Raw genomic sequence first — 16,893 nt, 5'->3', positions numbered from 1 at the left:
CGAGGGCAGAATAGCGAGGGGAGGTTATCGAGAGGAGAATATCGAGGGGAGTATAGCGAGGGGAGTAAAGCGAGGGCAGTATAGCGAGGGCAGAAAAGCGAGGGGAGTATAGCGATGGGAGTATAGCGAGGGCAGAATTACGAGGGGAGGATAGCGATGGGAGTATAGGGAAGGGAGGATAGCGAGGGGAGTAAAGCGATAGGATAGCGATAAGAGCATAGCGAGGGCAGTATTGCAAGGGAAGGATAGCGAGGGGAGTATAGCAATGGGAGTATAGCGAGGGAGTACAGCGAGGGCAGTATAGCGAGGGCAGAATAGCGATGGGAGTATAGCGAGAGCAGTTTTGCGTGGGGAGGATAGCGAGGGGAGTAAACGATGGGAGTATAGCGAGGGGATGATAGCGAGGGCAATATAGCGAGGCCAACATAGCGAGGGGAGTATAGTGAGGGGAGGATAGCGAGGGGACTATTGCGAGGGGAGGATGGCGAGGGGAGAAAAGAATTGGGTCTATAGCGAGGAGAGTACAGCGAGGGCAAAATAGCGAGTGGTGTAGCGAGGGGAGAATAGCGATGGAAGAATAGCAAAGGGAGTATAGCAGTACGGCAAAAAGGTGGTGTTGAGCCAAAATAATACTGTATGTATACATGTGCACATGATAACATTTACTCACAAATAATATAATGTTCTCAAAATAACAGGATGTTCAAAACAACAAATTCAAACACAACTCAACCATAAATAACAGTATATCATTAATGTTTATGTTCGCCTCACACAACATAAAAAATCGACCCAATCCGCAGATCACGCGAGCCTGACAGTTCTCAGTTACATCTGATCCAGCATTAATCAAAAGCATTTCCCAGCCAATATTAACTGTTCAAATAATGACGCTAGACAATCATTCTATTTTCTAAGGCAAGTGAAAATATTGACTATATGGAAAATGAACGCCTTGTCTGCGTGACGGCTAAACTGAGGAGGATTCAATTGACCCTTGATAGAGCAAGTATCCATCACTGTCAGCATCAGTCCCAGGGATAATCACATCCCAGTGAGCACTTTAAGTAAATGACAAGGACTGCCCTCACACATTTTAGTTATCAAGATCATTAATTGAACTAGTATCTTAAACATGAATAATTAAATGCTGTACACTATGTGAAAATATTTATCATCGTTTTCCAAAGTACATTTCCGACATACATGAAACATAATAGACTTTAAATTTCAATCAAAAATAATATCACAGATTTTGTGTTTCACATTGTAAGCGTGGTTTTCCTCAGTCGTCCTCGTCGAACCTGACGTCAACTTCCTCCTCACTGTCGCTTGTCACGTGGATGGCCGGGTGGTGCCCCTTGTCGTCCTGCAGCAGCGGCGTCTCCCGGTCACGATCCTGGCAACACACAACGTGACACGTGTTATGGCACAGAAGATAAACAAGCTGTGCTTATCTCCTAGACAAGACGAAACACAGCCGGCACAAGTGTATGACACATGAGAAGTATCTGTGCCTATTAACTTGGTATGTGACCAGTGAGGTAATTTTTTTCCAGGTTATTACAAAAAACGGTCATAAATGTGCCATGAGACAATGTACGTGTCCTGGTCAGCACAAAACACAGCCACCAGGTGTCATGGGATAATTATTATGTAGTCGTGTCTACATGTCAAGTCATGACAATCCACAGTCGTTTTACGTGAAAACGGACGGGAGAGGCAAAAACGACAAATAGTGTTACTACTTAAGGTTACTGACGACTGTCAATTCACAAAATAAAATACAAATAAGGCAAATCGACGACCATAATAAAAAATTATTATCAGTACGAAATATATATATATATATAAAGATGTGAATGAGTTTAAAACTTTTCTAGATTCATGCATACACAACATGGTCATTTGTTTTTCGCTGGTGTTACCCCGAAGCCTTCATTCGTATGCAAAAAGGCACAATAATTATTTTGCCATCCAAAATATGACGTACTTTGTCCAACCCCCAATGAGGTTATGCCCAACAATCCGTTCAAAAAAGATTTCCTTTACCCTACCAAAACTTTAATACCTTTGCCATGCATAACGTTAATGTATATAATGTTGACATACAAAAAGACGAGACAAATCTTAGATGTTATAAGAATTGAACATTTATCACTGTGAACACGACAGGTTATGAGATGAAAACATGCAGTTGGTGTTAGGTAGTTTGACATTGAAAAACATTACCGCCGACGACAGTCGTCTGTGCTGCAAAACAAACACGCAGGTGACGGGCACGACAAAGCAAATGTGCGCACATATCAATCCTTGAACAACGCGTGTTTGGTTAAATGATATATTCAGTTGCCAATGTTCAATATGTTGTCAACATTTTAATGGCTAAAAATTTGTTTCTGCATCACATAGATATGCAAATGACGCTTCTCGGTTCTCAATGAAACATTTAAATATTGAAGCAAACAGGAGGATATAGAAGAACATGTTAGAACTCTGAGATCATTGATCAGTGAAAAATAAGACTTGAATTTACATAAATGCTTGACAGTGTTTCTATATTTCGCAGCTATTCTTTGTCATATTGTAATCTCCTATCTGCGACAAATATTGTTTAAATATCTTTCATTTGCAGATATTTTGCTTGTTCATAAATTGCTGATTTAAATAATAACATCACAGTTGAAACTAAACTTCACGGGGTTTGCTTTGAATGTGTGCGTAATTGGGAGGGAAAACATTGCATCGATATATATGTAAGGTGAATAACAAATCATGTATGTTCATTCAAAAATACTAAGATACCAATGTCGAACAAAAACTATTACAAGTTTCTTAACTCTTTTATGGTTCATACTAGGGTTGCAACCCTTTGTATGATAATAACCATTGTGGCAAAAGATTATTGTAACAATCATCAAAGCTCTACAGTATGATAGTCTACCATTTCTCAAAACCTGAAGCTTCAATGTGGACATAAGAGTTATTAGGTAGACTTAAGTGGTGCTTAGCAAACTCCAGTACTTATTATATCACGGAAAACATGAACATGATTATGCGGACAACCTTTGAAAGCACATGAAGCAATGTGCATGAAGCAAAAGCCAAACCAAGACAAACGTGTGCTTATATGTGTTGTGATGTGCGAATGTTGTTACCATTTAAAGCTGAAAAAATGCATAACTGTATAGTAATCTTGCTGATGAGGTTACAAAAACTTTTCTGAATAAAAACAACAACAACTCTTCGTAAAAAAAGATTGGTGATCAAAAGCAATCAGCCGCAAATGCTGAGTATATCATATAAGTACATGTAAAGGTTTTGGTGAAACACTCATAGGGATGTGAAATTTGGGGCTCTTCAACATATATACCTTAGAGGGCATTGGTTTCTACAAATCATAAAACAATAATGCGAGTTATATGACAAACATAAAACTGTAGCTTCTATCATATATACTGTACTTCTACAAAGTAAAATAACTTACAAGCATTTTCTATAAAATTGACAAACATTTAACTAAACAAATATCAACCTGATAAGTAAAATTCAAATTCAAATTTCCATTTTATCTAAAAATGATATATTTTCATTTATATGACATAAAACGTGAGTAGCTTCATACTAAATATAAGATATTGCTTACTATAGAAAAAAATAATCAAGACATTACAGGATATTATATCTAAAGCAGTATTCACTGTTAAAAATGTAAAGGAATAAATGTTGTATGCCATTATTGAAGAACTTACCCTGAGTCCGATGATCTTGTCACTGAGTATTTTAAGGTCCACCGGATTCTTGGTAAACATGAGCTCCTTTGTAAGCTTGTTGAACTCGCGGTTCGTTGTTGCCTGCCGCCTCTCAAGCTCGTAGATCTCAGCATCAGTTTCATCACAAATTCTAGATAACATCATTTTAAACATATAACAGAATGTTTTAGCAACTATATGTCAAGGTGCTTCTCACAAAGTTAAACCAAGAAATAAGTCCAGTTAAGAAGAAAGCAGTTTTATCTACATATCTTAACATGCCTGATGATGTTTTATTACTGCCTTCATATTTTAAATGTGCAAAAAAGAAACATGAATTACACAGTTACATGACATCATAGAGAGAAATTAAGTTCACACCTCTGGTACTCCTTGCTAAGGGCATCTGTCATGGCAAGAGTGTTCTGGATCAGCTGACGGTAGGTTGGCCCAGGAGAGGGGACTTTGACTATCTCTGTACGACGCACCCGCTTGCCCGGCTGCTCCAGGTCCTTCAGCTTTCGCAGGTGAAGGTAGTGGGAAATGAGCGGGCTGCGACCCTGAGTGTTGAACTTGACACGCTCATAGGTCGGGCCTGGGCCTATCTGGTGAGACTGCAATGGAAGTTCCATTATGTTGCTGTACTTTGATTACAAGGACTTTCTATAGTCTCATCTTATTAGTAAATACATCTGACCTATGCAATTATTTCTTGACTAAAACATTGAATACACTTTGAAAAAGAAACATGTGCCAAATAAACACATGTACATGTATGCACATAGATGGTAGAAATATAATTAGAACAACCCAATGTTGATGTATTGCTAACACTAGAGTGTTTTCTTAAAATTTTATTTCATTTCATATTCAAACTAGCTTATATAGGTTTATACAATCAATCTTAAGAACACAAACTTCCCTCATTGCTCCCCAAACTCAAAATCCCATTGCTTTACCCACCTCAGTTGGTTTCCCTCTACTGGTGCCAGCAGTCGCCAGGCGTGACTGGGAGATGACTGTCGGGCCCTGGGACGGGCTGTTGGTCATCTGTGTCACATCACGACTCATGCCTAATGGGGTCAGGCCATACATAACCTGCTCTGTGCCCATTTTGTCAACCATCTTGGCGAAACTCTCAATATCTAGAGAGTAGTTTACTGAAAAAGGAAAATTTTACAATCCCTTCAAATAAAGTTTTCATTTTTTATGTATTTAAACTTCTAAGGCATACTATAAGTTGTATAGGTTTAGGGCTAAAAAATAATTAAACACAAAAATGTTTTTTAATAATATATAATATCAAACTGCTTTCAAACTTTAACATGTACATACACTCTTTGTTGAGTGCTGCCGCTTGCATCATCTGCTCCGCCGTCTTGCTGTTCTCTTTCTCCATGCCTTTCAGGGGCTTCGACTGCAGTCGTCGCATCTTCCAGCTCTTAAACGTGCCTGGAACTGGCTTCACCCCTGGAGTCAACAATAATGACAACAGTTAAATAAAGACATAAAAAGCATGAGTTGAGCTCAACTGATTCTTCAGCTTAATTTACTTGAGCAAATTATAACAATTACCTAAATGCAGTCTATATTAATACAAAGCTTAAGATTTATTATCAGCTATATTAATGTAGAAATGAAGTATACCTAAGCAGCACTATACAATGTATATACCTGTGGTCCACTCGCTGATGGTGTTGAGCAGTTCTTGACGAAGCTGGTCACTGAACTTGTTACGAGACTCAGGGAAAGCTTCCCAGTATGCAGAGAAAACAGCCTGGGCCAGGCAGTTGGGATACTCCTGCAAAAAAAGTTTTCAATAACACACATAAATAATGACCCCATCACATTAACAAGGATATAATACTCACTTTTTTATTATATCATGCTTGGCAGTTCTTATTAATTTTAAAACAAATGATGTAACAACTAGTTAAAAATTCAATTAAGTTTGTGACACCTGAGCTAAATATTCAACTTAATTTATTGAAGTCACAATATTCAGCATAATTGTTTTTATGCTCTTTATTAAGGGGTCGCCATTATCCTCCTTAACAAATGTCAAAAACATAGACAGTCATGTATTTGAAAAGACAAACCCGATGATTCACATCACAAACAGTATCAATGTTTTCATATTCAACATACTTTATGTCTTAAATAAAACCATTTTTACCATGAGGAACTTGTCCTTGACGTCCCCATTGATGCTGGTGAAGAGAGCAACGTAGCTGTCCGCTATGCGGTCATACAGAAGGTTCTTGTCTATTGGCTTGTTAGTCTATACAAATACAAAAATACCAGGTATACATAAATAATCACAAAAGGCACCAATGTTTAATCTTGAGGGGATCAATTCGACCACGAATTCAAATTGCAGAAGAAAATACCACATCTCTAACATATTTCAACCAAAGCACATGGCTTAGCATGAAACTGTTGTTATTGTTTCAGAAATACAAATGCATATTATGCTTGAGCTTTAAGTGACCAGAGATAATATAGGAAAACATAAACAAATTATAAATATACACTCAACTCAATGCTATACTCTTAACAGTTTTCAAACAAACACTGCAAGTCAGAATGTTTCTTACATCAAACTTTTCAAGAAAGAACCACCAGAACGTGTCCTGCATCACTGCAACCGAGGCTTCAGACAGGAAAATCTTCTTCCAGAACTTCTTAAACCCAGGCTGAAATAACAGATAGGTGAAGGTTACTTACTGGTAGAACAGGCACACTAGTTTACTATTTACTAACTGAATTAAATTTTGTCAAATTATAAGAAAGTTATTCCAACAAGTGCCCCTTAAAAATATAAAAGTGAGTTTTAGAATACATACATTGAAGTCCTGAGCCTTGGTGACTCTATGCAGGATGGGTGGAGATTCCAGTTGCCCCGGCAACTCAATGAGCTCACCATGCCGGAATCCTGGGAATGTGCAATACTCTAAACTCTTCTTACGAGTCTCCATTAGAGAATCCACAAAGTCCTGCAAACACACACATACTTGAGTTGGATGAGAGTCTCGTTAACAATTATATAAAAAAAAAATTAACAGAACATTATTTTATAAAGCAGATGTACAAAATTTTATGCATGGCAAGTTTCGTTATGAAAATTGAAATGACATCAAATTTCTAAATCATAAACACTTTTAAAGTTCTTTATGGTATGGTTTGTTTTCCAGTATGTATGTGATTAAATATGTTAGAAAACAACAACAACATGTCTTTCACAACACAATTTAAGATATAACTCATGTAGTTGGTGAACATTTATGTACAATCATAACAACGGTTTATTGAATGTGACAAATTCTTGCCAATGTGACTTATATTAACATTCAGGGCACTCATTTTTATAATTTTCAAAGTGAAAAACTGAAAAAACAATACCGATGACTCCAACTACGTAAAATGAACCAAATTCATCTTCATAAAATATCTCTCATCAGATTTTCTTCTGTTACCCATACCGCTTGTTAGTATAATGTATATAAATTCACTCACAAAAACATCAGTCAAATAAGAATGCCACTTGGCGAACACCAATGCTCATTCATTTTTTTCAGGCAGAGTATGGGCCTTGCTAAACATGTGTTTGGTCAACATGTGTATCACATTACATATAAATAATTTGTCTTGAATGAATTTTGAGATATGGCATGTGTTAACGTGTTTGCCCAATGACAATGCCAACATTGCTGATGCCGAAGACGCTGAAGGCTATCACAATACCTCCTCCAAGCTAAATATGTAAACAACAAGAGCCATCGTAAGACAGCGCGCTCGACTATGCCGCTTTGACTTAGAATACAATAACAATGTAATAATACCAAGTTTGGTCTCTTTATGTCAAACCTAACTAAAATAATTCGATACATAAGGTGACTTTGATGCTGCACTCCCACCAGCCCGCCCAAACAATGACGCAAGTCATTCAAATTACTTGATTTCCCATTATGAAAATGTGGTTAAGAATATACAAATATGCCTTTCAAAGGAAATTAAAAAAAAAAATCAAGGGCCATAATTTGTTTTTAGGCTTAAAACGGAGTTATGTTTCTTGTTGTAAGATGGTCGTTAATAATTTTGAATTTTATTAAGTGCATTTAATGAATGGTATAGAAGTTTTTTTTATTAAAATCCCAACTTGCCCTTAACTTTTACTTGCCTATAACTTTAACCTAAGTCAATCAGGGGCCATAACTTGTATTAAGGATATGGAGTTATGTAACCTCATTGGGTGATGGTCCTGAACAATTGTGTGATGTATTAAGTCATTTGAATGAAGGGTATAGAAGTTATTAAACAATATCCCAACCTGCCCTAAAACTTTAACCTAAGTTCCATATTCAATCAGGGGCCATAATTTGTATAAAAGATAATATGGAGTTATCTAACCTCATTATGTGATGGCTCTGAACATCTGTGTGAAGTATTAAGTCAATTGAATGAATGGTATTGGAGTTTTAAGTGAAAATCCCAACTTGCCCTAAAACTTTAACCTGCCCTAAAACTTTAACTTAAGTCAATCAGGGGCCATAACTTGTATTTAGGATAATATGGAGTTATGTAACCTCATTGTGTGATGATCCTGAACAACTGTGTGAAGTATTAAGTCAATTGAACAAAGGATATAGAAGTTATTAATAAATATTCCAACTTGCCCTAAAACTTTAACCGAAGTTCCATAGTCAATCAGGGGCCATAATCTGTGTAAAGAATAATATGGAGTTATCTAACCTCATCATGTGATGGCCCTGAACAACTGCGTGAAGTATTAAGTCAATTGAATGTAGGGTATTGGACTTATAAGTGAAAATCCCAACTTGCCCTAAAACTTTAACCGGATGCTGACGCCGACGCTGGGGCGAGTAGTATAGCCCATCTATTCTTCGAATAGTCGAGCTAAAAACTACATTTATATTCATAACCAAATACCATGATCATATACATTTTGCAGTGTTCTAATTAATCCAATACCGGTTCATTGCAGAGGCCTGGAGTTCCAGACAGCACCAACATAACATAAACCTTATAAACAAGTGCGAGTGTCTGTGGACAACACTGGTGATTGAAACAATACATTCACATCAATGATAAATCTCCCACCATATCCACCTGCCTTTACTAATGTTTGTATGCAAATATAAACAAGACAAAACCTTTACATTAATAATCATAAAAAATATAGTGATTTTCCCGCGCCATTTGTGCTAGAATACCGATATGAGGTCTTGGCGAACCCCTTCCCTCTCAGCTGCACTGATCAGACCTGATATCTGCTCAGACTGAATATTAGTAAAATAGTATACAGATTTAACAGTTTATATCAGACGTTCATTAGATTAAACTGATTCATTGTAGCTCCATAATGTGAAGACAGCTGAAAGCCGATATAAATCACTCTTGAGTCTGTGTCATGGGTAAAAACCAGTACTGGTGTCCTTTTTGAGAGAAAGTACCCCTGGTTGGCATCAAACTCACAGCCGTCCAGAGCAGAAGTGAACACCTGTACCATAAGACTTCTCTGACCTTCATTTTAACTGCATATCACATTTTCAGTTACACATAATAGACAGTTGTTAAAGTTATTACTCTGAGGTCTGACAAAAGGCAGAAATTAAAAGGCTAACAACATCAAACATTTCATAAAAATGATCATCGAGTACATTTATCAATTCCATCAAAAATTAGTTTGTTAGTAAATTTAAACATTCAATAACTTTAAAACCTGTGTTAGTTTGAAGCATTTCGTTTTATAAAGCATACTATTACTAAAATTCTTCTTCATATTTCCTTGAAACTGCCGCCAACAAAATGAGTTATGAAACGTAAAACAAGAAAGTAGTCAAAGCTACCAAACAATGACATTTGAGCACAGACTTAAACATCATTTTATCTCTGAAACACCTTTTAAACACAAAAAATCAACTGTATATAAACAAATTCCATCACTACCAAAAGTATACCTTCATATTAAACTTGTCTGCCTACAATAGTGTAGAATGCATTATAAAATGTTTAATAAACTAAACAAGTAAATCAAATATCTTCATATATTTTCATGTTTACAATCTCATTTCTTCAATATTTCTTAATTCTTAATTCTTAAATATATTGATTGATGGTTTGCATTGCATTCGAATTATGATATAACGGAGCATTTGATAGAGATGCTTACCAAGCTTTTATGTCCCTTGGAGCTGTGATGAGACTTTACAGCATCAGACCCGGACACCTCTGTCATAAATGCTGAAAAACAGATAAAGGCTATTGTTGGTTTTGTCCTTTTTAAAAATCAGAAATTAACAAATCAATATAAGTAAACCAACTTTTCATTTCATGAGAACATATAAGAAGCAATTTGTTTAAAGTTTTCTGAAACACTAGTACATCAAAGTTAATTTAAAATAAAAAAGAACAGCTACATTTACTACTGCAGAGTAGTTTAAGTAACATCTGACAAAATGATATGCCCTTTGTATCAACATTGACATCAAGTTTGACATCATGCAGCTAGCAAGAGTGAAGTATTTACTTAAATCTTCCTCCTATTTAACATGCCAATTATAACAGTAACTGTTTCCCTACTCCTAGAAGGTGAGTAAAAGAGCCTGTCTTGTAGCCTGGACTCTCGTTTGTCCTCGGCAACAATCTGTGAGGCGTAATAGTTGAGTGTGTCCTCCAGGGCCTCAAGACGCTGCTGGACTGCATTAAGCTTCTCAACACCGAGAGCTAAATACTGGTCAAAGGGAAATAATTCAGGGCAATGCAAAATTTTGATAAAAATAATTGTCTCCCAAGAAGTGATATCCAGTGGTCCAATTACGATACTTACTTAATAACAAAATAGTTTTTAGTTTTATGTATCACATAAGCAATTCTTATAATGGTAATATGAATACAAAGACTAACAAAAAATGTTTTATTATGACTAAGATATAAACTAGCTATGGCATCTCTTTGCACTGGAAGCAAGGTACCATAATACATTGGCCTTAAAGGATACGTGCTGCATCCCGTAGTAGCTCGACAATGTCCTCCTTGCTTCCAAGCAGGAGACGTTCATCCTGAATGTCCATGGGACCCTCTGATGTCAACCTCTGGGGCCACTCATCCTGAAAACACATATATACCAGCAAATCTAACTGCAACAAATCAAAGGTGTCTTCTCTGTTTAAAACATGTAATAGTCAATAATAATAGAATTAAAAACATAATCTTTTTTTATAAAGATAAATTATAACTAACAAAAATGACTACTTTTAAACTGCAGGTACTAAAATCTCATGTCAATATGAACAGTCAGCGTTTCACCATACATACTGACAATATGTGAGTGAGGTAGCAGAGTCCCTGATCAGATCTTGCCAATAATATTTACTTTTTCATATTGTCAAGTGAAAAATTGAGAAAAAATACTAAAATAAAATGCAGGCTAGTGAGTAACTGTTCAACAAGAACAGTAAATACAAATGATCTATCAGCAATCAGGTTTGCAACTGAACATACCAGATTTTCCACTTTCATAAACTCTTCTAGGTTTGTAGGGGGTTTCTCCTCCACCTCCCTATTGGCCACCTCCCTCTTCTTTTCGCCCTTCTCAAGTTTCGCCATAATGGCTGCAATCTTATCACTCATAGGTGGCAGCTCCATAGTTACAGTGTATTCTTAATGGTACCATGAAAAACAATATTGCAGTATTTAACATAATTTACAAACTTTAATTAATATAAATGCATGTAAAGTTTAACTATTCCAGAATAATTAATCATATGATCAAAACTGTACAAATTCACGGCCTCTAAACGCCAGCTCCACCACTTTACGGTGGTGCAAAGAAAAAGAGCTGTCGACACTTCCGTGGTGGAGCTGTGCCCTATGTTTACATGAACAAAACCGAGTATGATTTAAATTTTATTTGAAAATTTCATTTAACGGACATATTTCGAAAATCGGAGAATGTGGTACCGTGTTAGAACACTTCTACTGTAGGCTGGTTACTATTTCGTTTTAACATTGTGTAAACTGGGGTGCCAGGAGCTTTTCTCCCGAATCGGACTTGTGCATATTTTGAGATCTGATTGCATAGCAAGTACATTTCGGTACTTACACAGCCCGTAAGAACATTCTCACGCATGCAAACATAACTGTTATGTATATTACCTATGCGGGAACACAACAAAACTGATAAGCACTTCTTAAAAAGGAAAAATGCACATATTTATAAAAGTGGTGGCACTGATGCCCTAGTGGTGGCGCTGTTGAGTAATGTTTGAGCTATCGAGTATGTTTTGCGCTTGAAGTAATATAAAAAGTTAACGCTTTTGGAATGAATACAAAAGTTGCTATGTTTATCATTCATTGAACATTTTGCTGGTTATGCATACTACTTGTGGAAACAAAAATCTTCGCGATAACCTTAACCTTACTGAAAACTATTTCTTATAGTTCTATGGTAAAATAAACAACACCTAGCCGTTTGTTTCGGAAATAGTTTTCAGTAAGGTTGAGGTAGTTCGCGAAGAGTGAAATTAAAATTCTCTCACCAATTTTGGACAAATGGGAGCAAATCTCTCATTGAAAATCTGACAAAGAATTACGGTATCCCTGAGGTTTGTTCATGAAAACATAGGGCACAGCTCCACCACGGAAGTGTCGACAGCTCTTTTTCTTTGCACCACCATAAAGTGATGGAGCTGGCGTTTAGAGGCCGTGAAATTGTAGTAAGTTTCAGTTGCTTTACAATCACACCATAAAATGATATTTTAAAAACTGCATATATACAAGGAAATCAGAGGATTACTGAATAATCTGGAACATCTTTGATATTGATTTAAATATTTCATGGTAAAAAATTTAATGTCTGATAAAACTGTTTTTAAATGAAGAGCAAATTTTGACAGGAGAGTGATCATACATGTAGATGGCTAAAATATTTGCTTACCAGTCATTGAAATTAGACTTTTGGATGAACAAGCCCGATTTCTAATACTATTGCATGGAATCATATTTTTGAACAAGCCCTGCTATATAAAATTTAAAATTTGAGCAAGCCCGGAAGACATTTCACCAGTGCAGGGCTTGCGGGCTTGTGCTAATTTCGACCACTGGCTTAGAGTCAGTAAATATATTTTGCGCACTTCATTTGTACACAGAACAATTTAACTGATTCTTTGTGCATATCCTTCCTTTAGTTTGCAGGGATTATTCATATTCATGGTTAATATCCCAATATTAGCAATGTTTTGGGGGGGAATGGGAAAAAGGAAACTAAATTTCAGGGGAACAAATCACAACCATTGATCTGTCCCATGCAAAAGTTATTTTGTCACTTGCATCTATACGTTTAACTCATATTGGTCTATCATTATACCAAACAGCCCCCTCATCAGCTCAATATAAAAAAACCCAGCAATTTCGTTGAATTGATATCCCCCTGATTAGGCAAAGTTTGTGGATTGGAAATGAAAAGCAGTGGTATAAATTAGCACACGCCCACAAGCCAAATGCACTGGTAAAATGTATTTCGGGCTTGCTCAAATTCTGAATTTTATATAGCAGGGCCGAAGTGCTCCGATTGTTCTAAAACTGTGAACTGCAGCCTTGCGCGTTATGTTTTGACAGAATGAAATGAAGAAAACCCCATCAAAGTCATAATTACTCATTGGATATTTATTTTTGGTGTACAGAACTAATATAAAATAACACTATCTAGTAATATTTCTTGTTTTTATGATATTTTATGGAGGCAATATGCTTTAACCCGGAATCCCGATCGGAACAACTACCCACTTTTGGTACAAAACAATATGTACGTGAAGGATTTGACATATCTAAAATCGTAAAAAAATCCGTCAACATACAATTATTTGGACTACATTTCCATCCGAACATATAAATTATCCGAAAAATATAGCTTTTATCCGTTTCAAAAAGCGTATACCCATCCATCCAATAAAGCAGATTTTATTTAGATTTTCACATATATCGTGCAATTTATGCCAAAACTGTTACCTGATACTGGTTGTAAATGGCCCAACTATCTAAAATACAAAAATTATACATTCGTCGCTAAGAACGCAAGAAGCTTTCGGTGTGTAATATTTTCGGATTTCATGATTTTAAGTTTTGAGGTTATATTACACCATAATATGTCGGTTATGTAAAGTCTCAATCATTCAGCGGCTTTGGTCAAAGTGAATGGGAACACTAAAGAGATTGTTAATTCTATCCGCTACCTGGCACATTCATGAATCTCATTGTAGCTGGTGTTTCATCTTATTTTTTTTACTTATTGTAGTAATGTGAAATAGACTATAGCTTGATATTACTTATGGTTTGCATTGTCTAAATGTATTCAGTTGTACTGTGATGCTTGTCGAGAATAAATGTGTGTAAAGCTTATGAAATCTTAAGTTATTACATTTGGCGACGAGGAAAGTGGATAATGGCTGTGTACGGAAGAATAAAAGAGTTTTGCTATGGGAAAGAAGATTGGAACGAGTACATTGAAAGACTGGAATATTATTCTATTGCAAATGAAATTACTGATGCGGACAAAAAGAAAGCGATTTTATTATCAGTGGTTGGTGCAAAAACATACAAACTGATGTGCAATTTAATTTTACCAGTCAAACCAAGTGACAAATATTTTGCTGAATTAAAAGAACTTGTTCAGAAACATCATCATCCTAAACCATCAGAAATAGTACAGAGATTTTAAGTTTAACAGCCGTGCTCGAAAAAGGGGAGAAACTGTATCAAACTATGTGGCGGAATTACGTAAATTGTCGTAGGATTGCAATTTTGGAGAGACACAAGAAGTAATGCTTCGTGATCGACTCGTTTGTGGTATTAATGAGGACAGGATGCAGCGGAGATAACTGTCAGAACCAAAGTTGGATTTTAAAAAGGCGTTGGATATTTATTGCGACAAGCTTGGAACTTGCGGCAAAAAGTGCTGCCACTTAACATAATCAGTCGATAAATGGAATTACATGTACTGTGTATAAAGTTGGTCAAAATAGGCACAAGCCAGCCAGGACTGCTCCCAACAGGCAATCCGGAAAAGCAGGTGGTAAGCCGTGTTAATTATAGGTGCACAGGTACAACTCATGGACCAAATGACTGTCCATATAAGGATTGTGTTTGCTACAATTGTTCAAAAACAGAACATGTGCAAAAAGCTTGTAGAGCGGAGAAAAAGCAAAAACAGCTTCCGCAAAAACAGTTAAAAAAGAGACTAGGAAAACAGAACTTTGTGGAGGACGATGAAGTGTACACCATGCATAACATTGGTGATCATACAAAGCCATATAAGGTTGAAATGAACCTTAACTCCACAACTGTTTCATTTGAGCTGGACACTGGTGCTTCAGCAACGATAGTTAATCGGGAGACCTGGGAAAGGTTGAAAAAATCTTCATCTTTTGAGAAAACTAAGGCGAAGTTGAAAACATACTATGGAGAGTATTTAACACTTCTTGGGAAATGCAACGTTAACCTGAAATACGAGGACAAGAACGTTGTATTGCCGATCATTGTGGTGAATAATGACGGACCAAATCTCCTGGGAAGAAATAAAGGTTGACTGGGGAGAAATATGTTCTGTAAAAATCAGTGGGGCAACTGATGACAATGATTTTAATGCGATTTTGAACAAATACGGGACCGTATTCAATGAAGGATTAGGAAAAATAACTGGCATGAAGGCAAAAATCTACAGTGACGTAGATGCCAAACCAAAGTACTTTAAAGCACGACCAGTACCGTATGCAATGAAAGAAGACATTGAAAAAGAGCTTGAGCGTGTCATCTGTGAATAGGCGTATGTTTGTCTTTATGTCATTGACAATGTCATAAATTGAGACAAGGAAGAGTAATGGGCCAAGGATAGATCCTTGAGGAACTCCAGCGTTGATAGTGAGGATTCTTGAAACAGATTTGGGTAAGACTACCCGTTGTCAGAAAGAAAAGAGGAGAAAATGAAAAAGGGAACCACTAATTCCGATGGATGACAGATTATGAATGAGACCTTAATGCCAAACTCGATCGAACTCGGTCGAAAGCCTTTGATACATCGCAAAAGACAGCCCCACTTATTTTCATTCGTCTAAGGCTTTGCAGACATCGTTGTAAAAGAAAGCTAACTGATTGACGCTAGAATCGCCTTTGATGAAACCAGGTTGGAAGGATGTAAGTATTCGATCTATTCGAGACGACGTAGTTGTAGAGGTATTTGTGGATGCGGCGCTCCGTGAGTTTTCCAAGCCAACTTAGAAGTGTTATTGGTCTATAATTGCAGGGACCGGATGGATTAGATTTCTTTGAAAATGGGGCTGACGTTCACCAACTTCCAATGAAAAGGGAAAGTAGAGTTTGTCAGCAATTTGTTAAAATAGCTCGAAGAAGAATACATAAAATACTGCGGCAATGTAAAAATTCACAATGACAAGAAAATGAACCTGTTCCCTCTTTTCCGGAAGTTTAATGTGACAAGGCACCTTCTTCAAATCTTCGTCATGTATCTGAATTATACCTATTCTGTATTGTATTTGAGCCACATCATCAAACCAGCCTCTATATCACAAAGGTTATTAACTTATTATGTAAAATACAGCAAATAAAAAATATCGGTTTTATTAAACTGCTGCACTACAATAGCATACGACAGCTGTACCATAGTGTTCCATAGTGACCAGTGGTGGTAGGCTGGCATCACCTATCATCAGCTGCCAATGGCTCTATTTCTTGTAGTTCTGGCCACTCTTCTCCATCTCTCTCAATTTCTACTACATCATACAACCAATCTGAATCATCACGAAGATCTTACAGGCACCGTCTTGCTAAAAATATGTTTAGACGCAGTCCATCCTTGGCCAGAACCTAGCTTTTAAATAATGAAGAAACATGTAAAAGAGGAGATACTCTAGCAGAAAATGAAAATAACTGCTTTTATCTCAGTTGACTAGGGCAAATATGTACTCAACATGCCTAGATAGGTCATGATTTATCTTTGAACCCGTCTCATGCTACTTAAAAGCATTATTTAACTAATGAAATTCACATTTGAAATGATATATATCATATTTATATCATTTCAAATGTGAATTTCATTTTCTAAACT

General features: G+C 36.5%; 1 protein-coding gene across 6 annotated transcripts; it reads right to left on the bottom strand.

The window, feature by feature from the left end:
- Positions 1 to 641: 641 nt before the first annotated feature.
- LOC128225630 (protein FAM227B-like) lies at positions 642 to 13,883 on the bottom strand. 6 transcript variants are annotated; one of them, XM_052935524.1, is made up of 17 exons: positions 13,782 to 13,883; positions 11,277 to 11,434; positions 10,774 to 10,882; positions 10,356 to 10,499; positions 9,946 to 10,016; positions 9,734 to 9,754; positions 8,987 to 9,052; positions 6,599 to 6,748; positions 6,350 to 6,448; positions 5,929 to 6,033; positions 5,427 to 5,553; positions 5,088 to 5,222; positions 4,716 to 4,912; positions 4,134 to 4,366; positions 3,753 to 3,903; positions 3,374 to 3,391; positions 642 to 1,399 (listed from the first exon to the last, which is right to left on the bottom strand). In XM_052935524.1, the coding sequence occupies exons 2-17, from the start codon at positions 11,418 to 11,420 to the stop codon at positions 1,286 to 1,288; spliced, it is 1,884 nt and encodes a 627-aa protein (XP_052791484.1). In that variant the 5' UTR covers positions 11,421 to 11,434; positions 13,782 to 13,883; the 3' UTR covers positions 642 to 1,285. The 6 variants fall into 6 exon arrangements, with proteins under 6 accessions (XP_052791484.1, XP_052791483.1, XP_052791485.1 ...); XM_052935523.1 differs by lacking the exon at positions 3,374 to 3,391 and adding an exon at positions 2,233 to 2,253; XM_052935525.1 differs by lacking the exon at positions 3,374 to 3,391.
- Between the last annotated feature and the right edge of the window lie 3,010 nt (positions 13,884 to 16,893).

The sequence above is a fragment of the Mya arenaria genome, chromosome 3 (genome assembly GCF_026914265.1).
Source record: "Mya arenaria isolate MELC-2E11 chromosome 3, ASM2691426v1".
NCBI lineage: Eukaryota > Metazoa > Mollusca > Bivalvia > Myida > Myidae > Mya > Mya arenaria.
This window is presented reverse-complemented; position numbering and strand designations above follow the sequence as displayed.